Source organism: Hippocampus zosterae, chromosome 11, assembly GCF_025434085.1.
Source record: "Hippocampus zosterae strain Florida chromosome 11, ASM2543408v3, whole genome shotgun sequence".
Classification (NCBI taxonomy): Eukaryota; Metazoa; Chordata; class Actinopteri; order Syngnathiformes; family Syngnathidae; genus Hippocampus; species Hippocampus zosterae.
Window position 1 is genome coordinate 3,200,182 of NC_067461.1, and position 22,610 is coordinate 3,222,791.

The 22,610-nt window shown below is 49.2% G+C and overlaps 1 protein-coding gene across 2 annotated transcripts in view; it reads right to left on the reverse strand.

Moving 5' to 3' along the window:
* Nucleotides 1-410: 410 nt before the first annotated feature.
* grid1a (glutamate receptor, ionotropic, delta 1a) overlaps nucleotides 411-22,610 on the reverse strand; it is a 218,918-nt gene continuing 196,718 nt past the window's right edge. The window contains exons 9-16 of one of the 2 annotated variants that reach the window (XM_052079707.1): nucleotides 19,077-19,178; nucleotides 17,540-17,737; nucleotides 15,544-15,874; nucleotides 11,918-12,056; nucleotides 8,383-8,578; nucleotides 6,097-6,263; nucleotides 4,618-4,858; nucleotides 411-1,222 (exon numbers count right to left, since the gene is read on the reverse strand). In XM_052079707.1, the coding sequence (XP_051935667.1) occupies nucleotides 773-1,222; nucleotides 4,618-4,858; nucleotides 6,097-6,263; nucleotides 8,383-8,578; nucleotides 11,918-12,056; nucleotides 15,544-15,874; nucleotides 17,540-17,737; nucleotides 19,077-19,178 (1,824 nt within the window). In that variant the 3' untranslated portion in view covers nucleotides 411-772. Of the gene's footprint in view, nucleotides 1,223-4,401; nucleotides 4,859-6,096; nucleotides 6,264-8,382; nucleotides 8,579-11,917; nucleotides 12,057-15,543; nucleotides 15,875-17,539; nucleotides 17,738-19,076; nucleotides 19,179-22,610 lie in introns of both variants that reach the window. The other variant, XM_052079708.1, reaches the window with a different exon arrangement.

The window sequence follows — 22,610 nt, forward strand, 5'->3', positions numbered from 1 at the left end:
AATTCTTCCAGGAGTGCCTGAAGGCGTGGCCGAGGAGGCGGGCAAAGCGCGTTGGGCTCCAGGGGCTCTTACTTCCAACTTCCATGGGTGGAGGTTGGGGGTTTTGGGGGGGGGGGGGGGTCGGGCGGACTCCAAAATAGCTTTTGGGACAACAGTTGTGGAACTTCTCTGCCACAGCCCGCGAGTGTTGAACTCCCAAAAGTCCCGCCGCCGCGTCTCCGACGACACAGTAACTATGCAGAGACAGGTGGGAAAGTTTCACACATTTTTTTTTGTATATTCCATTTTATTCTTTTCATAGTAAAAACAAATCAGTCATTTTTTTTTTCCTTCCCGGTGTGAAATGTCTTTGTTGATTTCTCACAGTACATTCAAGTTATCTGAAAAGCAAAAACAGAAACGCAACTTGGCACTTAGAAAACAACCACAAAGAATTCTCAGCTTTATTTGTTGAGAACAAAAAATTTACAAAGCCATTCAAACAATCCAAATAGTTTTCCGTTTTTTTTTTTTTTTTTGGTTTGTTTGTGTGTCTTATTTTTATTTTTTTTAAACTCAACTCTGGGGAATATTCAAAATACACTTTGTAATGTCGATCTGCTCTCTCTATAGTTACAAATATGTACATTAAGAGTCTCTTCTGTCTTTTCGTCACTCCGCCTCCCCGTCGGTCATAAAAACGTTTCAGTTTAGTTTTTTTCTTCGTCTCCGGGTTCTATTTATATCTCCCTCCGAGACGTCCGGCAATGTTTATGCCCGAGACCTCCGGCGCTCAGATGGAGGTCCCGTGGCTGGCCTCCCCCTCCGGGATGGCCCCCCCCGGCACGGGCTGGTAGGACATGGGCATGGGCGTCTTGACTGGGCTCTGGCGGAAGAGCCCGCCGTTGGGCGCTCGGTGTTTGCAGCGGATGGACGACGGCATGGTGGCGCTGCTGAGGGGCAGGGGCAGGGGCAGGGTCCGGCCGCCCGCCGCGCCCAGCGTCCTGCCCGCCCCGCGCCCCTCGCGGAGGAAGGTGCTGACCGAGAGCGGCGGCGGCGGCGGTCCCCGGTGGGCGGGGTACTCCCTGGCCGACAGGACCTCCAGGGACTGGCTGGGCTGCATGCTGCCGATGTCTAAGGCGGAGATCTCGATGGACTGGCCCGGCAGCTGCTTGTGGGCCAGGTCTTCGTCCAGGAGGCTGTTTAAACGCTGGTGGACCTGCTCCAGGTTCACCTCTTTGTCCTACGGGGTCCCAGTTCCCGTTCGTGTGGGCGAGTGGGGGGGGGGGGGGGGGCGGGGTTGGGGGGACGGGGGGAGGTCAGGAAAAATAAAAAATAGAGAGGAGGGGGGGGGGGGGAATAACAAAAAACTGTCACACAGGTTGCTCTGTCCTCCAACATCAACGGGAATGCAATGTCGTCTACTCGCTGAGGCTGGATTTACATGAGGCAGCGTCATGAGGCAGCGTCCAACACAGCGTCGCGTTCCAATATTCATTCACTTACTGCTTGGTGCTTTCTACCGCCTTTATTACCGATTCGTCTTACTGTTTATTGTGTATGTTAAATCGCTCCATGTACAGCACTTTACACTTGACTTGATTGAACCGCAAAAACATGGTGCGATTGTCAAGGAAGAAACAGGTCGCCACAATTTTAGTCGATTGAATTTTCAAACCACCGGCCACGTGGGAAAAACCGGTCGCTCGGCAGCCAATGGAGTCATGCCGAGGTTTCCCTTTTGGGATTCGTTCTTTTCTTCTCGTCCGACATCTGTTTTGTTGAACTAAATTGCAAAATCTGAGCTAAATCCAAATCGGCCATTTTGATCCGCGGTGTAAATCCAGCCCGAGCGAAAGAGAGATTCCGGTCCGGACGGGCGTGATGTCGTAACACACCCGAGCCGACCCACTTCAAATTTCACAGACACAGAAGAACTTGCACGCAAAACGGCGCTCCAACATGCACTTGTTATCACAGACGTTCTTAAACTCGGGGGTCGGGGGCCCCCCGGAGGCCGGCGAGTGGTAGCTTGGGGGTCCGCAAAACCATTTGCAGCCAATTGTTGCATCGCTTACGTCATTATTCAAAAGAATCTGACGTCATTGCAGAAATAGCCCCCCTATGCCCCTCTCCCCCCCCTTTTTTTTAAATTAATGTGTATTATTTATATGATGATGTGATCTTGAACTAATGACATCTTTATACTTGATAGTAAATCCGACAACTTTCGATTCATGGTTATTAACATTCCAACTTTTTGTTTTGGATCGTTTTGAATTTGTACTTCAGGTCAATTGGCATTAATGGCCTCGCGGTTGCGTTCCGACTTTGTGCTTGTACCCCCGGACCCCCTTCCCCAACTCCCAAAGTGGTCCCCGGACCCCACAAAGTTTGCGACACAATAAAACCAAGACGGAAATGTCCACAACACTTAAAAAGAGACATTCATAAAACATCGACAAATGACGGCAAAGGGGAGGTGGAAGCGCAGTTTGGACACAACTGAGCAACGTGAGGAGTTTGCCACGCTCTTTGGAGGGGGGGGGGGGGGGGGTTAGACAGGTAGGGTTTTGTCAAATATTTCAAGGTGCAACCAAAAAAAAAAAAGACTTGAATTGAAAAAAAATTGAATTGCGCCAACTCCTCCCGTATGCTCATCGGCGCCACCGTCTCTGTCCACCTCCCGTTTGCGCTCTCATGCGGTGACGACGCCGACGGCGACGGAATGAGATGACAGATGAAGCGTCTAGAATCTGCCCCTGCCCGACCGGCCCCCTGTCCCAGCTTGCCAACCCCCCCCCCCCCCCTTCCCCCCCCCCCCCTTAGTTTTTTTGGTGTCCTGACACAGCCAATCACCATGCAGGAATATTTTTTTCAGGCCGCTCCTGACCTGCCCGGGTCAAGGGCACGGCGTCTGTAATCGTTAAAACGATTCGGAAACCGCCCCCCCCCCCCCAAAAAAAACGGTGAGGTTGGTGTGAACGGGCAGAAGGGCTTTTTCTGTCCTAATCGCCACAGACTGAGACCAGGTCAGGTCAGGACCCGGACCGAAAGGGTTCCCTGGAGCGGTGCTTCTTGCGGGGCGGGGGTGCGTGGAGTGGGGGGGTCGAGGCTGAGATTCTACGTCATCTGCTCGTGCTCACACTTGAGTTTAGGGATCCATGTCAAGCCTTCGCAAGTCCGAGCTCGACGGCATTAAGACTTGAATGGATGAGCGCAAGAGAGCTCTTGGACCGCTCAAGTGCGGGGGGGGGGGGCTTGTTTTTCAACAGCATGTCGGGTGGTGGGCCGTCAAGTTTGGCAAATGCAAATCGGATATAATCAGAATACATCCTTGCTCCGCGTCAAGGTGGGATTTGTGAGTCACATGAATGACTCAAAAGCAAGCCGCTTTCAAAATAGGAAGCCGACTCCAGATTGCTCGTTTTTTTTCTCTTCGGGGGCTGCTCAAGGCAGCGGCGGATCGGGTCGAGTCGGGGGAAACTTATTTGCCTTTCACGGGACGCCGTGACATCGAGCAGTTTTTCAAAATAACGACGCTGGCAACGGACAGAAAAGAGGCTCCGGTGCACCCAATGCGACGGTTGCATCTCGTCACTGAGCTGTGAAAAACAGCTTTGTCCATTTTTGTCATTGAGGAACTTAATTTTTTTTTAAAAACGTTAGCGGGATGTCGTACTGAAAATAAAATAAAAATGACAAAAATGAACATCCTTGTTTTTTACACAAAACGGTGACAATACGTAGCGGGGACGAAACCCAAGACCCCTTTTTGGACGGACGCTGTCAAAGTCTGTCGGGTCCAGAACTGGCCTCTCTTGGTTACGGGTGGCGGCCATGTTGGTGGGGGCAATGTTGACATCAAAGTCAATGGAAACATGGCTGAGCGCAGGGTTGCCCAAGTCTGCAGCCTGTTTTCGACGTCTCCCTCCTGCAGGGCACCGGATTCAAATGATTTTTTTTGGGGGGGGGGGGGGTTCGCTGATGAGCTGATTGTGGGAATCTGATGAGTCACAGGAGGGAAACGCGTACAACAGTCCGGATAGGGGCTCTCGAGGACCCGACTCGGGAAGCCCTGGCTCAGCGTGTCCCATCTTCCGATTCATACCTATTCAAGTAGTTTACTCGGGCGCTCGTTGTCTTTGTTTACCCGAGGAAAATGACTCTTGAGCCGCATGATGGCTCTCGTAGGTGGATCAAGTGGGACCCAAGGCCCAGTTAGCAAACGCACGGCCCGCCACCCACCGCACTTCACGTTTGCCGCTGCTGTCCTCTCCCACCGGCGCGAGCGACCCGGCGCTGGCTCCCCGAGGGCGAGAGAACCACGGCGGCAGCGAAAGCAACCCCGGCGCTCTCCCGGCATGAGAAGGAATGATCACAGACCGATCACATGACGTCGGGACTACCATCGGGGCACACCTATTATAACTGCGTGTACTGCAGCTCGACTAAATCAGGGCTGGCGTCTGTGCTTGCTGGATCCATAAAGTAGAGTGTGGCAGTGGCGTCTCTGGGCAGGACCGGGGGGCCCGGGGGTCTGGGTCTGGACCGGGGCCTCGGTGGGGCAGGGGGACCCGCGGCGGCAGCGGCCCGGTTCGGACCCGGGCCCGGGCCGGACGAGTTGTCGTCGGTCACCTCTTTGGGCTCCTTTCGCCGGCAGTGGTTGCTGTTCCACCAGGTCTCCAGGGCGGCCACCAGCAGGGCCAGCAGCAGCCCCGCCGCCAGGATGCAGAAGACCCCGGCGAAACTGTGCAGGTGCAGCGCCCGGCCCTCCGTCTGGGCGTCGGCGTGGCTCTGCAGGTCGCAGCGCCCCTTCTTTGGCCACCACTTTTGCTTCAAGATGTCCAGGTCGCCTTTTTCCTGAAGCTCCAATATCCTGAGGAGGGTAAACGGCCACGTGGTTACCGAGGACCCCGCACTCAGAACTTCTCTCCCGGCCCAAACGCGAACGCGAACGCGGACCTGCCTACATTTCCGACTTGAGCTGAAAGGCTAATCATTTATTTCCGACAGCTGGTGTCAAAACCGCGGCAAACAAATCATGCCAATCACTCACAACGACAACCCAGCGATAGTGTGCGATGATATCAATATTATGCCCCGCCTCTCATCCTAACCAGTCTAGATAAGATCCACTACAATCAGTCCGTCATGCAGAAGACTGAATTTGTTTTAGATTGAAGTATATCTCACGCAAGACGACAAAAAAGGGAGCACAGCCGTTCACGAAAGCCACCACGGGTTCATGTGGTCGCAAATCAATCAAGCAAGCAACCACATGTGGTTAAAATAGCTCTCCATGCGTCATTATGGCGAAATTTGTTATGCGTCGCTATAACCGTGTAATAACCGTGTAATAACCGTGTAATAACCTAGTAATGTTCCACCAGGCAAGCTGCCAATAAAAATGGCGCTAATAATGAAATTAGAAACAGATTGTGTAGGATGGCGCAGCTGGGGGGGGGGGGTCCGCCCGGACCCCCAAAAACACGGAAGAGCAGATGGATGCGGCCATGTCACGGAGAAGGACGCCGGCGACGTGGTCTTGAATCTTATGTACGCATATTTTTCAACACTTACACGCGAGGACTGGCGCATAAATATTCGAGGCTCCCCTCTTGCATATTTATCCCGAGCCAAGAAACGAAGCGCACTGCGAAACATGCACTCACAGACATGGAAGCGTTTAGCGCGGAGTAATGGGAACACTCGTGAAACATGGCGGCGACAGATGCCTCAAGGGCTTTCTTTTGCTTCTCTCACAAGTGAGCCATTCCAAGATCTTCCTGCTCCGCGGGCCCGATTTGCGAACGGCATTCAGATCAATTGTCCATGTCAATTTGATTTTAAATTTTTTTTTTTACCTGTTCAGCCCAAAATTTTCAAGACAAAGTCTTCTTGGTTGACACAAACACAACGCTAGATTCATGCAAGACTCTGAATTGGTTTCAACGAACGGCTGCGAGGTTGCCAGGCAACCGCTCATCAATAGTCAAAGCCACGACGACGCACGTCTTCGCTGAGGTGCGGCAAGTCCGCCGCGGTTCACTTTTGTTTCCCAACTCGACCCCGTTACCCCGCGCGGCTTCGGAGTTAAAAGCGCGGCGTACGTACTTCTGAGAGAAGAGGTCCCTGTAAGGGCTGCCGTGCTGCAGGGCCACGCCGTAGCCTCCGGTGCTGATTCCGTTGCCGGCGACGGTCAGCGTGCAGTCGTCGTCGGCGAGCGCGGCGTATTCCACCACCGCCATGTCCCACAGGAAGGCGTACGACTCTCGCTTGGCCTGCATCCACCGCAACATGACATCACGTTACTGATGTTAGCATTGTGACAGGAGCGGCGGTTTTTCGCGTGTGCAACTTAACTTACGGGGGGGTTACAAAGGGCGGCGCGATTTGTGAGGGGGGTGGGGGGGATAATTTTTTTTTACAACAGTCGGAACTCGTTGGCGTCAAAAACGCGTCCAGCTCCGTCCATGATCCGAAATGCCGGCGTTAAATGCGACCCGAGTCAAAACATTGCCAGATACGAGTTGCTCGACATCCGGAGTTGCATCTTAAAAATTGACTCAGCAAAGCAAAAGCCACTGATCAACAACACCCAGAAACGCCGCCGGCTGCTCCAAATGCCCCCCCCCCCCAAAAAAAATAAACAAAGAAAAGAGTCATCGCAACACAGACATGGTTAATACACAAAGGATAATTACGGGAGACGACATCTGGATTTTTGCACAGAAAAAAAAAAAAACAACTTGACTAAGCCTGAGTCGCATTGATTTTTTGACAAAGATCAATTCGGCATTGTTAGCTACAGACTGGCACAAAGACCCCCCCACCCCCCACCCTCATTACAGCAGACACAGCATAGCACAAAAATAAAACACTTTTTTTTCCTAAGGATCCGAATGACTTTGGTGCTGCATGAGTGTCGCACAATATACTGGATTTTTCTTTCCTTACTTTCTGTAGTTCCAACTTTGGTAAACTCCTCCCCGCCCCCAACCCCCCCCCTCCCCCCCCACTCCCGGTCTGATCTTCCACATCGTGGCCCAAATGTAGTTTCCTGAAAGTTGCCGCCGCAGGTTTCACTTGATGGACTGTAGAGTCATTTGGGTTTCGCTTTTTTAAAAATATTTTTATTTTATTTTTTAAAAACAACAGTTCAGTTGTATTTCACTTTTTAAGTACAACGCAGTAGGGCTGAGCCAACGTGGAAAAAAAATGCCAGTGATCCTGATTGTTTTTGATGATTATTGAAATCACGATCAATTTCATTCATTCATTCATTCATTCATTCATCTTCCGAGCCGCTTGATCCTCACTAGGGTCGCGGGGGGTGCTGGAGCCTATCCCAGCTGTCTCCGGGCAGTAGGCGGGGGACACCCTGAATCGGTTGCCAGCCAATCGCAGGGCACACAGAGACGAACAACCATTCGCACTCACACTCACACCTAGGGACAATTTAGTGTTCAATCAGCCTGCCACGCATGTTTTTGGAATGTGGGAGGAAACCGGAGCACCCGGAGAAAACCCACGCAGGCCGGGGAGAACCTGAATCGGTTGCCAGCCAATCGCAGGGCACACAGAAACGAACAACCATCCGCACTCACACTCACACCTAGGGACAATTTAGAGTGTTCAATCAGCCTGCCACGCATGTTTTTGGAATGTGGGAGGAAACCGGAGCACCCGGAGAAAACCCACGCAGGCCCGGGGAGAACATGCAAACTCCACAGAGGGAGGCCGGAGCTGGAATCGAACCCGGTACCTCTGCACTGTGAAGCCGACGTGCTAACCACTGGACTACCGGGCCGCCTGACTTATTTCAAAAACTTAATATTTATTCAAATATCAAAACCCAAAGATACCACCAAAAGATCCGTCAAAAGATCCGTTCGTGCGCCGAATGCGATGAGACCAAAAGCAGGCGGCAGCGGATGCCGATGACAATGATGAAAATTGAGAAACGCGCCGGCGGCCCGCGAGCGCGCGTGAAGGAGACAACGCGAACAGCATGCGGCATCCTTTTGAATTTCCGTTCACCGCCGTGACGTCGCTCCCCGTGGCCCCCCCCTCGCATTCCACGGCGCCGTCAACAAATGCAACAAACGAAGCCCCTGCGCATCGCGTCTCATTAGGACCGCGTCGAGTCGACTCTCCCCGGGAAACACGCGCAGGGAGGAAGACGCTTCAACTGCCTCGCGACTGCGAGTGAGTCACCCGAGGACATTTCTCGTTTATTTCGCCAACGCCGGTGCGTAAACTTGCCGTTGGTGAAATAAAACAACAATCGGGACCTACGGACCGACTGGAAAACAGTTCTAACCAAACTTGACGACCACGACGTTCTCCAAATATTTTCAGGGAATCGCGCTAAAAATCGGCGGCCCGAGCGCGTCTCACCTTCTTGATGCCTTCCGATGGGCCCGAGACGGAGTGCTCGAAGCCGTTGTTTTTGTTGATGGTCATCCACAGGTCAGCGAAGGTGCTGTCCTGCTCCAGGGGGTTGGTGCCTTTGGCTCGGAAGTAATCGTACACCGCCGAGTCCCTCACCGTCCCGTACGCCAGGTCCGCCTGCTTGGACAGGTCCTGGAAGGACCTGGAGAAAGCGACGCCGGCGCGGCGGCGGTCATTAGCTTTAGCTATTTGGGCTTTTCGCCTCGTGCCAAACGCCGCCTTCCCTAAACCAGCCCTCGGCCCGTAGCGCGCCCGCGGCGAGCGCATCGAGCTCCCGCTGTCGACGAGGAAAAAGTCAGGGGTCGCTATTGTGAACGAGTGCCGCGCGAATCCCCGCCATTCTCAACGCGCTCATGTACTTTTTTTTTTTTAAGTACAATGCTGCATGCCTGAAAATGACTCTCTCATGACGCCATTACACAGATGTGCCGAGCGGCCGTTGAAGGAGAAAATGGGACTTCTTTTGATGAATAAAATGATGATGAATACAAAAATAACAATCATATTAATAATAATAATTAAATGATGTGAAGGAAAATCGTAAATAGTACTGCGATTTATCCATTTGTGTTCATATTCAGCGTACGCTGTTTCTTTTCGGTTGGCAGTATTAGCGATTGCTTCTTTTCACATTGTGGGACTAACTAACTAACTAAGTTAGACTAACTACTAACTAAGGTTACTTTATCTTATCTCATCTATTACTCAACACAGACAGTATTTTATACTCATTACTAAGCACCTCAAAATATCATTTTGGGGTCCTTAGTTACGATGATGTAGTCTGTTAGCTAGCTGGCTAGCTAGCTAGCTAGCTAGCGATGTGTACACCCCTCAAAACACATCGTCCGCTGATGCCATGGCTCGCGCCTCAACCAACAGACATGAGAAAGGTGTTAGATGACGTCACATTTTTCACAAAGTCACTGTACTCGTCGTTCTTTAACCTCGCGTTTGATATCAATTCAACGGTTGTGGAAATGAGGCTGCCGATAACGAAAACACAACGTGTCGTATTGGTTTCGCTACGGCGAAAAGCAACACATTAGCACCACACCGGTTTTACAACCACGACTGACTTGTTTAAAAAAAAAAAAACAACAACACACAAAAAAAAAAAAGGAAATCGAAAAGCTTATCTCAGCTGATGACGTCGGGCTAATTCATCCGTTTAATTAGAAGTCTCTGGAGCGCGGCTCGGAATAAAACTCAAAGCAGGAATAAGCGATTCGCTAGTTTATCATCTGCCGCCTCTTTCGCCGGGTTGCATTTCAAACTCTTGCCGCAGTGGAAAAAAAAAAATAAAAAATAACCGCGTGATGACTTTTTAATTATTATTTGTTTTCTCCCCTGACCACGTTTTCTTTTAACTGTAGCGAGCCGAGCCGTGGTAAACAACTGGCGTTTAAAACCAATCAACTCTGTACGTAATTGCAGCCGCTGAGGGGAAGAAGAACCGGGAGGTGAAAGCCGTCCGGAAGGGTTTCGTGGATTTTTTTTTTGGGGGGGGGGGCACAAACATCCCTCCTGTGTGCTTTTTGGCAGCAGGGGGACGGCCCGCGAGGCAGACAAGGAATTGACTACTTGTCGAATCATAAAGGAGCTTTTACGGTTTACCAATTGAACTCAAACGGGGCTTGCAAACGGCCCCTTGTTAAGCCCGCCTGGTAAAACGGGATGCTTTTCATATCGACTCTCAGGTTTGCGATTTTAAAAGTGGGACAAGTGAGCGATGGGCATTATTTGTAGAGCAGAGAACGATTGGGGAGGGTCGCGTGAGCTACGAGGTGGAATTCAGAGAAGCGCGATTGTTTTACCAATCAACTTTGTAAGCCGAGGTGTTCCCCAACCGCTTCAAGGGTGCTTGACGACTAATTGGCTTTGTGAGTTTTTGTCTTTTTGAAACGACAGCTGCTTTCATATTCCAAACTATTTTATTCTGAACAGTCTGCACCCCCCCCCCCCTGCCAAATAAATAAATGATCAGCCATCTTTGCGCACTCCTCTTCTCGCAGCTCTTCGCCGCTCTCGAGTCCTCTCCCAAACAAATAACATGTAATACTTTCCCGGGATTGTTTTGTGTTTACAAAGATTACTGGCGTGTTCTCCTCAAATAATCCCACGTCGGCTACATGATTTACAAAGCCGTTGCTTCTGAGAACAGCGGGGAGAGCATTTTGACAAGACCCCCCCCCCCCCCACCCCTCTCCTCCATGTTTTCATTCTCCTCGCTCTCCTACAATTATGATTTGCAGCAAGTTGGAGGCAGAGTACAAATATGCAAGACGACACAAACACATGCACCGCGACGCCTTGAGAAAGAGTGTGTGGGGGGGGGGTTGTTTTTTTGTTTTTTTTTTTCTACTGATACTCATTCATTGAGCAGCATGTTGAGTCCTACTGTGATGTTATTCCGCAAAGTCGGTTTACCTCATTTCGCTGAATGGATAGGTAGATTGTTTTCCGGAATGAAAACAACATGACAACACAATGAAGGCAAAAACCCTTGCGGGGGAATTATGATGACCAATCTCAATGAGCGAGGAGAGGGTGACGTGCTCGTGCAATTTTTTTTTTCACCTTAGTGGCTCCACTGAAAAAAGGAATTTTTTGTCCTTTCATTGGGGTGGGGATTTTTTTTTTTAATCCAACACTGGTCAACAAATTTGACATTTTTGGAGGGTAAAATAAAACATGTTTTTACCCTGCCCCCCCCCCCAAAATTAATAATAATAAAAAAATTGTTGAACAGTGTTGGACTACATTCATTCATTCATTCATCTTCCGAGCCGCTTCATCCTCACTAGGTTCGCGGGGGGAGCTGGAGCCTATCCCAGCTGTCTTCGGGCAGCAGGCGGGGGACACCCTGAATTGGTTGCCAGCCAATCACAGGGCACACAGAAACGAACAACCATTGGCACTCACACTCACACCTAGGGACAATTTAGAGCGTCTAATCAGCCTGCTACGCATGTTTTTGGAATGTGGGAGGAAACCGGAGCACCCGGAGAAAACCCACGCAGGCCCGGGGAGAACATGCAAACTCCACACAGGGAGGCCGGAGCTGGAATCGAACCCGGTACCTCTGTACTGTGAAGCCGACGTGTTAACCACTGGACTACCGGGCCGCTGTTGGACTACAAAAAAAATAATAATACATTTGGCGGCACGGTGAGCCAGTAGTTAGCATGTCGACACGGATAAAGCGGATCGGACAAGGAATGGATAAAAAAAAAATGTCAACAAACATATTTTTCTGCACTGATTTTTTTTTGGGGGTCAAATTTTCATAACAACTATACTACTGATAATAAGGTTTTATAGGTAAAAAAAAAACCAAACAAACCCATGAATGTATGTCGAAAACCTGATGCGCTCGATAAAATAAAGGAAAGACATTTTTCATATCAGTGTCAAAAACCGCGCGGTCGGTACACAGTTTGACGTCGCACAGAATTCGACAAACGGCCAATCATCTTACCGTACGGCGTTGTCCATGCGGGACACGGTGAGGTAGGCGGCCAGGTTGGCCGTGTAGGACGAGCAAACGATGAGGGTGAAGAGCCACCAGCTGCCCATCACAATGCGCAGAGCCACCGAGCCCAAGATGGAGTCGCTGCCTGCGTGCCGACAAATATGAGCGGTACACCATCACGTCAGACGTCATCTCCTATCGTGGCCCGGCCGATCCGTGCGATCGGCTGATCGTAACACTTTTAAAATCGGGCGGGGGGGGGCAATTTTCAGAAATTCAACTGCAATAATCAGAAGGAAAAAAAAAAGCGCCCTCTCTTATTTTTGCTGCTTGTAGAACTGTCACGCGTTATGCCTGTCATTCATTTTCAATCCATAAGAGTTATTTTGTTCATTGGATATTTTATAAATGCTCACCCGATTTATCGGTTATCAGAATCTTAATTGGCCATAAATTGGAATCCAAATCAATCCTGGTGGGATCCACACATGCTTTATCGTGTCAGATCTCATTCAGAATGAATCTTTGTCTTTTGGCATTTTTTTTCCATGGGGGGGTGCTTCGTAAATGTTAAATGTGTTCAAAATCTGGGTTATTATAATAATAATAATAATAATAATAATAATAATAATAAAAATAACAGTTGACTTTGTTTTTTTTAAAGTTAGATATTTATTAATTTGTTTTGAGACCGGGTGTATTAATTAGAAGAAAATATGGAATTTTTTTATTTTACTACATTTACTTATGTATTTATTTATTATTTTTAATATCAACTGGAGTTATTAGTTTTTATTCCCCCCCTCCCCGAAATGCTCCATTTTAGTTCTTTTTTTTTCTCAAAAAATGTAATTTTAGTAAGAGCTTGATTTCAATAACAAGCGGATGAACAAGCGTCCTCAAACGACGGGGGCTATTAATCCCGCCCCCCCCCCCCCACGTGCTGTTTTAGGGGGATACTTGCATTCATTTCAGCGGGGAAAGAGTTCCGAGCGAGTTCAGGGAACGAATTAAACTCGTGGCTCGACTACATCAGAAAGTTATGTTCCATCGAGTCGAGCCTTCATTAATAGCCACGTTCGTTCATCCAACTTACTTCCTTTCATGTCTGTTGAGCTTTTTTTAAAAAATTTTTTTTTTGACCAAGACCAGTTCATCACATTAGTTTTGCCCATTTCATTTCTGACTCGACGTTCGCTCTCTATACGAAATCAAAAAGAGCTTATGAAGTGTACGAGAGAAATGTCAGGGTAAATTTTGAGTTTTTGAAAGAAATAAAAAAATAAAAAAACAGAGCTGTAGAAATGTCACGAGGAAGCCGGCGCCCGCCGCAAAAATGATGTGATGAGAGAGTATCTGGCCGGATTGCGTCGCGGTCGCCGCAGCTGCGGCCTCGGGACGGAAGCCTTTGTCGGAAGCGCGGCGCTCTGGCATCCGTCACTTTTATTACACGCGGCTTTGAGTGATCTTTAAAGGTCATCGGATGTGAAAGGAGCATCGTGAAAGTCAAGTGGATCTAGCGCGGCGCTGCGTCTCCTTCTTCCAAATAAACTTCTTTGTCGTCGGGCGCAGGAAACCATTCGCCCGTTTCCACTTGCTGCGCCAAATGACTGGCAGCCCAAATATTATTTCAGAATGCCTTTCTACGCCAAGAGTTGGGAGTGCCTGCCCATAAATCAAGTGTGAAATGAGGAGAGTCACGCAAACATGCAGTCGTGCACAAATTGCTGCCTCCAAAAGCGAAGGGTGGAGAGTATCTGTCACCGAAGCGGACAAGTCCAGTTAATGAATGGAACCACAGGCTTTTTCTCTCCCGTTTTCCGTACGTATTATTTGAACCCCACAAAAGAGGTGAGCTGCCACGGTCGTTACCTGAGCAAATGTGAGGTCATTAAACATGTTCAGATTCCACAAGCGCGGAATTAATCGGAGTAGCACGTTTAAAACTAGCAGGGGCGGACAGAACATATATTGTTGATACGTTTTGACTTGACTTCTCCTTTAAATCTCAAATGCGCCTGCAAAGAATGTCATGTATATAATCTCAAACAATTTTCATTGGATTGTTAACCAGCTACTTGAGATAAACTAAACAAAATATATACAGTATTTAAAATTTTGACCACTCATTTAAGGAAGAAAAAAGATTTTTTTTTCAGAAAGAACCCTAAATATTTTGTATTTTATTATTCATTCATTCATTCATTCATCTTCCGAGCCGCTTGATCCCCACTAGGGTCGCCAGGTCACTAGGGGGTGCTGGAGCCTATCCCAGCTGTCTCCGGGCAGTAGGCGGGGGACACCCTGAACCGGTTGCCAGCCAATCGCAGGGCACACAGAGACAAACAACCATTCGCACTCACACTCACACCTAGGGACAATTTAGAGTGTCCAATCAGCCTGCCACGCATGTTTTTGGAAAGTGGGAGGAAACCGGAGAACCCGGAGAAAACCCACGCAAGCCCGGGGAGAACCTGCAAACTCCACACAGGGAGGCCGGAGCTGGAATCGAACCCGGTATCTCTGCACTGTGAAGCCGACGTGCTAACCACTGTACAACCGGGCCGCCTGTATTTTATTATTTTTAATTAATTAACTAATATATGATAAATATTTTCAAGATGTTCTTATTCACAGTAAAATCAATGTAGAAATTATCCAATTTCCAAACTATGGCCCCGGGGGCCATTTTCGGCCCGTCATCCACAACAATGCGTATAAAGCCGTCTCCGATTCTGGATCCCTTTCAGACACCTGCTAACTGTTCACTTTGAAAAAGAGGAAAAAAAAAATCTTTTGTCTCCCTTGAAGTTTCCGGAGAGACTGTCTCTTCTCCTGTGCTGCAAAAAAATGTTGACATCTCACGACTTTATGACAGCTGCCGCCGTAGTGGAGTTCATGCTCTCGAAGAAAGCCACAATGCATCAGCGCTCGGCTCCATATCAAAGCGAGCGGCGTCTTCCCGGAAAGCAAACCGTCTCCTTGACAAAGACCAAAACTGGCAGCACTGGGAGTCAAAAAGGCAATATCAATTTTTTTTTCTCTCTCTTCCCCTTCCAAAATTTCCTGCTGTTTTGGCTGACTCGCCAGTCAATGATGGATGTTGCTCAGTTGTCCAAAAAGGGGGACGTGGTCGCTGGATGCCGAGCGGTTACGAAAGCCGGCCCGGGCGTCCTTGACGAGGACGCCGCTGTGGGGGGGGGGGGGGGGGATGTGTGTTTGAAAAATGCAAGGCTGTGCATTTGTTTCAATGACGGATGTCTGAGTGGCGACAGGCTCTTAAATGCATGTTTTCTAATTGATGTGATCATTACTCACCTTTTCTGCTCTCTTTCATCGCATTAAGTGTCTCGGGCACCCTTTTGATCTAATACGTCAAGTTTTTAATTTTTTTTTTGCTTCCAAATGCTGCTTGTAATCATTGCAAACTGGCAATGCCGGCTCGCCCGCCAACTAGGAGACAGGTGGGCCAGCCAGGACATCTTTCATGTATGCATTTCATTTATTTCCTTGCCAGCTGCCCCCCCCCCCCCCCCACAAAAAATAAAAAATCAAGTGCTTCAGCCTTCTTTGTCCTCTGTAATTAACGCCATGTCCAAATTTGACCCGAAAGGAAATAGGTAAATACGTACCGTGTTGGACAAAAGCTCCGTAGACGATCCAGATGGCGCTCTGCAGTGAGGTGGAGGGCGACGGCTGCGGGTGGCCGCCCGCGTTGTTCTGGCCGCGCGCGGCCTGGATGCGCCTGAGCAGAAAGATCATGACGCCCACCACCGGGATGGCGGCGGCGATGCAGGCCCACACGGCAAGGTCGAACGGCGCCAGCAGGGAGAAGATGTTGATCTTTTCTTCCGACTTGCGCATCAGGATGCCCACCGAGTAGTCCAGGTAGCGCTTGCTGAAGTCCACCACGCGCTCGCGCTCCGGGGTGATGGTGATGGCCGACACGGCCACGTCCGCCTTCTGCTCAACGACATTCACAAGGTGAGTACGAGCAAGAACACGACTACTTGTCCCTCTGTAAAAATATTCATTCATTCATTCATCTTCCGAGCCGCTCGATCCTCACTAGGGTCGCGGGGGGTGCTGTCTCCGGGTAGTAGGCGGGGGACACCCTGAATCGGTTGCCAGCCAATCACAGGGGACACAGAAACGAACAACCATTCACACTCACACCTAGGGACAATTTAGAGTGTTCAATCAGCCTGCCACGCATGTTTTTGGAATGTGGGAGGAAACCGGAGCACCCGGAGAAAACCCACGCAGGCCCGGGGAGAACCTGAATCGGTTGCCAGCCAATCACAGGGCACACAGAAACGAACAACCATTCACACTCACACCTAGGGACAATTTAGAGTGTTCAATCAGCCTGCCACGCATGTTTTTGGAATGTGGGAGGAAAATGGAGCACCCGGAGAAAACCCACGCAGGCCCGGGGAGAACCTGAATCGGTTGCCAGCCAATCACAGGGCACACAGAAACGAACAACCGTTCACACTCACACCTAGGGACAATTTAGAGTGTTCAATCAGCCTGCCACGCATGTTTTTGGAATGTGGGAGGAAACCGGAGCACCCGGAGAAAACCCACCCAGGCCCGGGGAGAACCTGAATCGGTTGCCATCCAATCGCAAGGCACACAGAAACGAACAACGATCTGCACTCACACTCACACCTAGGGACAATTTAGAGCGTCCAATCATCCTGCCACACATGTTTTTGGAATGTGGGAGGAAACCGGAGCACCCGGAGAAAACCCACGCACGCCCGGGGAGAACATGCAAACTCCACACAGGGAGGCCGCAGCTGGAATCGAACCCGGTACCTCTGCACTGTGAAGCCGACGTGCTAACCACCGGACCTCCGGGCCACCACTCTGTAAAAATATGGACTTTTGTGGACTTTTATGGACTCATTGTTTCTGTTTTATGACGGGTGAGTAAAAAACAAATCTGTACAAGAAATTTGCCTGATCCAGAATAAAATATATTTTCCTGTTTCCATTCTTTTAGATGGCGCAAAATGACTGTCAGGACGTGAAAGCGATGCGGCTTGCGAACGGGAATCTGATTGATGGCGAATGCATCGCATCCGGTCCCCTTCCTTTTCTGGGAAAACGATTTTTGTATCGGGCCAGACTCCCTCCCCCGACGGGAGTCTGCGGAGCGGCTCAACTCTGTGCAAGCCAGCCGGTGGTCTTAATTAGGTCAGGACTGTTATGAAGTCCACATGCTTCATTCAGCCTTCTGCCTCGACGCCAAATAAAAGATTGAGCAGATGAGAAAAAATAAAACGAGTTCCAGCGACTTGTTCTGCATCAGTGGGATGGGGGGGGTGTGGGGGGGGGGGGAGGGGGATAAGCGGTCACTCCATTAAGGCTGGAGCTAAATGAATATGACCATTCAGAGTCATGCCCTCAAAAACAGTCCTTTTACGTTCTGATACGAATCCGAGCGAGTGATTTATAAATAAAAGCTTTCGGTCCGTGTGATGCTTTCCTTTGCTGTTTTTTTTGTTTCCATTACGGCCAACTCCATAATTGCTCTCTCTTTTGTCCAAATAAGAAGATGCGGCCTCGCCGCCGGAAAAATGCTTTGCAGCTGCATGTGGATGAAAAAAGCACACCGACCTTGCCGATGAGTTCGCCCATCATTCCGTTCCAGGAACCGTTCGGGAGCGGCGCGCCGTACTTTGCGTCTGCGACTTGGTAGATGTCGTACTTAAAGCCCAGGACTTTGGCCAGGGCGTCCAGGACATCGATGGAGAAGCCCTTGTATCGCTTGGGCTGGCCCAGGATGTTCTCGGCCACCATTACGAAAGGCTCTTCCTGTCAACAAGAGTTTTTCAGATTAAATCACATTTGTGCTTGATTTAAAAAAAAAAAAAAAAAAAAAAAACTAAAACTAAAACATGGAAATAGGACCCTGAAAAAAAATTGTGAATCAAATTGCAACCGTAAATCGTCAGGGATTAAAAAGAAAATAAAAATCACAGTTGAAACGAGGCTGTGACTTGTGTTCCTTATTTTTCCGAATCGTTCAAGTTCGACTTTTTTCAATCGACTTCTTGAAGCTTCTGTCCGTGTCTTTGTCCCCTGAAGCAATTTGTGCTCATCACTTTTCATTTGCGTTGACCCGAAAGGCCTGAAAATCAATCGCATGTTGCAACTGTCGGCAAACCCAAGTGAGGAAAAACGCACCCCCCCCCCAAAAAAAAAAAGTTAATTAGTGCTGCTTTAATCATTCATTTCGATGCACCGCTCGACGAGGACTCGTTCAGTCATCAGAAGAAATTTGAACAGCCTCCGAGGCAGCCCGAGTTGAGAAAACGCTCTCGTCTGCTACCGTTGACCTGTCACGCACGTTGCCGCGGCAACGGCGGCGCTTCACAACAGTGGAAATTGGATTTAAAAAAAAATATTTTTTTTGAAATTTGCCACAGCCTGTTGCTCGTCTTTATGAAATGTCAGAGAGGAATTAAAGGTGGACCAAAAAGCGAGAGGCGGAGGAGACGGATTCGCCGGGCGGGGGGGGGGGGGGGGGGGCCTATGGCGTGAGAAAGTCGACGGTGCCGAGCTGAACTTAGGTGTGAATAAATACACTGCGAGGGAAACCATGCATGAAGAAGAAGAGGAAGCTCGGTAAGCGGGAGGGAGGAAAGTTGGCGGAGGGCAAAGTGACTTTGAAGGCTTTGGAGGGGCCCCCCGAATAGGTGCGTGTCGGCGGGGGGCAGAGTGGCCGAGCTTTGTCACGGCGTCTGCACGCTCCCGGCGGGTTTGCTCTTTGTTTTGTTCGCTATTCCCCTGGCGTAGAAAGCCTGTAGAGGGAAATCTGTCAGGCACGAAGGTAAGTTCTGCCCAAAAACTGAACACACCCGAGTCAGCTCATTTTTATGGAGTCTCTGCTTTGAATCGACGAATCACGTCTCTGGAATGGGGCATGAGGTCTGAGCCAGGCATCAAACCCAGAAGCACCTGACTGCGAGGCAGGCACGCTCGCCAGTAGCTCACTACCACCGTTCTCCGTGTAAAACCGAGACCATTTGAAAGCAAAAAGCGAGCCACGGGTCGGTGGTCGTCGTGGCACGATTTCTGATCGGGTGTACCTAATGTTGTGGCCTGGGGCCATTTGCCGCAACCTCAAATCGGAGCGTGAGATCCGACTCACCAGCAACGTGACGATCTTGAGCGTCACCCCTTGCATCCCGCTCTCGATGCGGCTCTCCTTTAAGCTTCCGTTCAGACCCCGGGTGGAGTCCCACGATGCCAACTGGAAGATGGACAGAGACGGCGTTAAGGAGACCGACATCAAATGAGGCGGGGCCATCGCATCCACCGGAACGCTACCAAGAACATATTTGATTTACTCTGAGAATGAGAATCTTTAATTTAACAAATCGGGTGCATCTGCCTGTGCCTCTGCGGTTGTTCACACAAACACACGCAAAGCGCCCGAGCGCACGCAATTGTCTCGCTGAATCGATTTCAAGAAGAACAAAAGACATGAAACGAAAGATATGAAATAAGCCGGCTAACAATTTCTGATTCAGCTCATCGGGAAAAAAAGAACAGGGCTATCTCACGAGACATCTGGTTGCCGGGGCGACAAGTGTCCGCCATTAGCATGCCGTTAAGACTCTCCGGGCAAAACAATGCGGCCGTGTTTTGGAGGCAATCTGCTGCGCGCTCGGTGATCAGACATAAAAGAGGAAACAAAACAGGTTAGCGTAGCGGCAAGAAAAAAAAATTAAATAAGAAAAGGCGTTGTAGAAGTTAGTTGAAAATGTGTTCGCTTTCCACTTCGTCAACTTTGTGAGCTCTGTCTGCACTTGCCAAGGAGATGCCGCTTAAATTGTTAATCGGCGCTCGCAGCTGGTCGAGCGGCCTTCCGGGGGGGCGCGTGCGTGCGGCGCGTCGCTTTGCGGGTGTCCTTGCCATTCGAGTTGACAGAACACGAAACGACGCCCGTGGCGTACGGTGGCGGGCAGAACCAATGAGGTCCCTTCAGTCGAAACGGCAAAACGTACGTCGCTACAGAGCTAGTCGCAGTTGCTAGCTAAACGTAGCGGCTTTGCGTTGAATGATACAAACCTAAATTTCGAGTCAGGGCTAAACTGAGATGAGACGTCTACTTATGAAATTAATTGGTTCTGGAAGAAATGTCTTAACTAGAAAATGTTGTAAGTAGAGACGTGTTTTCCATGTAAATGCCCTAATCCGTTCCATTCATTCATTCATCTTCCGTACCTCACTAGGGTCGCGGGGGGTGCTTGAGCCTATCCCAGCTGTCTCCGGGCAGTAGGCAGGGGACACCCTGAATCGGTTGCCAGCCAATCGCAGGGCACACAGAAACGAACAACCATTCGCACTCACACTCACACCGAGGGACAATTTAGAGTGTTCAATCAGCCTGCCACGCGTGTTTTTGGAATGTGGGAGGAAACCGGAGCACCCGTAGAAAACCCACGCAGGTCCGGGGAGAACATGCAAACTCCACACAGGGAGGCCGCAGCTGGAATCGAACCCGGTACCTCTGCACTGTGAAGCCGACGTGCTAACCACTGGACTACCGGGCCGCCCCTAATCCGTTCCAAGAACCGCAAAATTCAGACATAAATGTTTCATGAAGCTTCATAGGGCATCAAAATATGCAACGGCTACATGTTAGAATTAGATTATTGCGCAATAAAAGAGAGTTGTGGATCATGTAAAAAAAAAACAAAGAATCGACAAAAAAATGTTTTAAAGTTTTTTTTTTTTAAATGCGCGTTTACAGCAAAACAAATCCTGAGCAAAGTGTGCAAAAATTCTTGATCCTTGGGGCGAATTTGACGAAAACACCTCGAAGCAAGTTTTCATATGATGTCAACTATGCACCGAGTCTCACTTTTAATGAGATTTCCTCTGCTGACTCCCCCGCAAATTTTCGGATGCAGAAAACAGGCTTTTTTTTTTTTTTTTGGTCAAGATGCTGACACGTGGAGGCGTACTGCTGACCGTAAACGATGCTTTCATCGGACATGAAAGCAAAGCAACAATAAGGCGTCCGTCCGGCTTTCGCCTGGCGAGTTCGCTCCGAATTGATCTTTTTTGTATGAAAAACGGCGCTCCGTAGAATCAAAAAGTCATGTCAGCACAAAGGGACGAACGCGATTGACATATTGAAATTCTGCGCCGTTAGCGCACGCTAATGGCGGCTATTTGGCTAATGGCGACCGAGCTCAATCTTTAATGAGGCTGCGCAAATGCCAATGGTCGTTCTTTTTTTTGTTCATATTGTTTTGAGACGTCACAAGTGCTTCAATTACACGATGGGAGACGGCCGATGACGGTTGTCATCGAGCCACTTAGTGGCGACTATTTCGATGCCGTTTATGTCAGATCTGGAAGTGGCTCCGATCTTTATTCTGTAACTATCGATATTATTTTAAAAATTTGTCTTTTTATTGACAAGAAAATGTGATAGCAGCTTTAATATAAAAAAAACCTGTGGCCTCTTTTGAGGTATAAAGTCCTCAATTCTCCTTCAAGTCCTTAATTTTTTTTTTTCAGCCAAGCCTATTTGTGGCGCGCGGCCATACACACTTTATGAATGTGACACGTGCCTATTTTCTATTTGTACAGTTTTCCTCCTGAACTTGAACTGGGAGCTTTGAAGACTACTTTCAACCCCCCCCCCCCCCCCCACCCCCACCCCCACCCCTCCGTGAAGAGAAGAAGCTGGAACGAAGCTATCGCTCATTGCCAGACGCACCGGGCAATATAAGCTGACCATTCAAACGAATCCGGTCTTATCTCTACTCCCCCCCCCCCCCCCCACCCACCCGATAGGCTCACACATGAGCGGTTGGGATCCGACTCAAGTTATAACTCCATAGCGCGCGATGATGAGTCAAAGCAGACGGGTTGAAAATATTTAAAGGCGGGGGTGACATGACACGGAGTGACGACTATCATTAATCTGCTGTGACAAAAAAGGGGAACAGCTCAACCGGAGATGATCTGGCTTATCTCCATTTTCACTTTTTTTTTTTTTAAATTTTGTCACATCGGCAGATGAAAGAACACTGCATCGGCGTTCAGATCGATGACGCATGTGAAGTCAGCAACTTGCGGGTCTGTGGGTGTGCGAGAAAGACATTTTAATTCAAACGACGGAGCCAGCATTAAAAGTTCAGCTGCCGCTAATCATCTGATGACAACACGGATGCCTTCAGGGCTCAGGTTGCGCGACGTCACAGGTGAGCCGCCACGGTCGTGACCTGAGCCAGTCCACGGCGAGGGTCACCATGAAACAAAATGCCCGACGTGATACGTACGCCTGAGAAGGATTAAAAACGAATGGATTTTGCCACTTGGCAGTATTTGTCGAACCTCGTTTCTCACGGTAGTTCGTTGTCACCCTTTCCAACAAAATGGCCGCCAGCTACGATGTAAAATAGAGTATGAACATTTAGCGATGTAAAAACATGAACATGTCATACAGTTCAATCATGTCAATTCCAAAATATGTGTAGACAGTGTGAAAAAAAACATTCAGTCACAGCAAATGAAGTGTCAAGATGTGGCGCGCCTCGAAACCGTTGACGATCATCTTATGTTAGCCTCGAACTCTGCCGTGATTTTGTTGCCAGTACGCGTGATTGTCGAAATCGATCAAATTGACCAAATTTTCGCTTCCGGTGACCAGACATGTTTACGA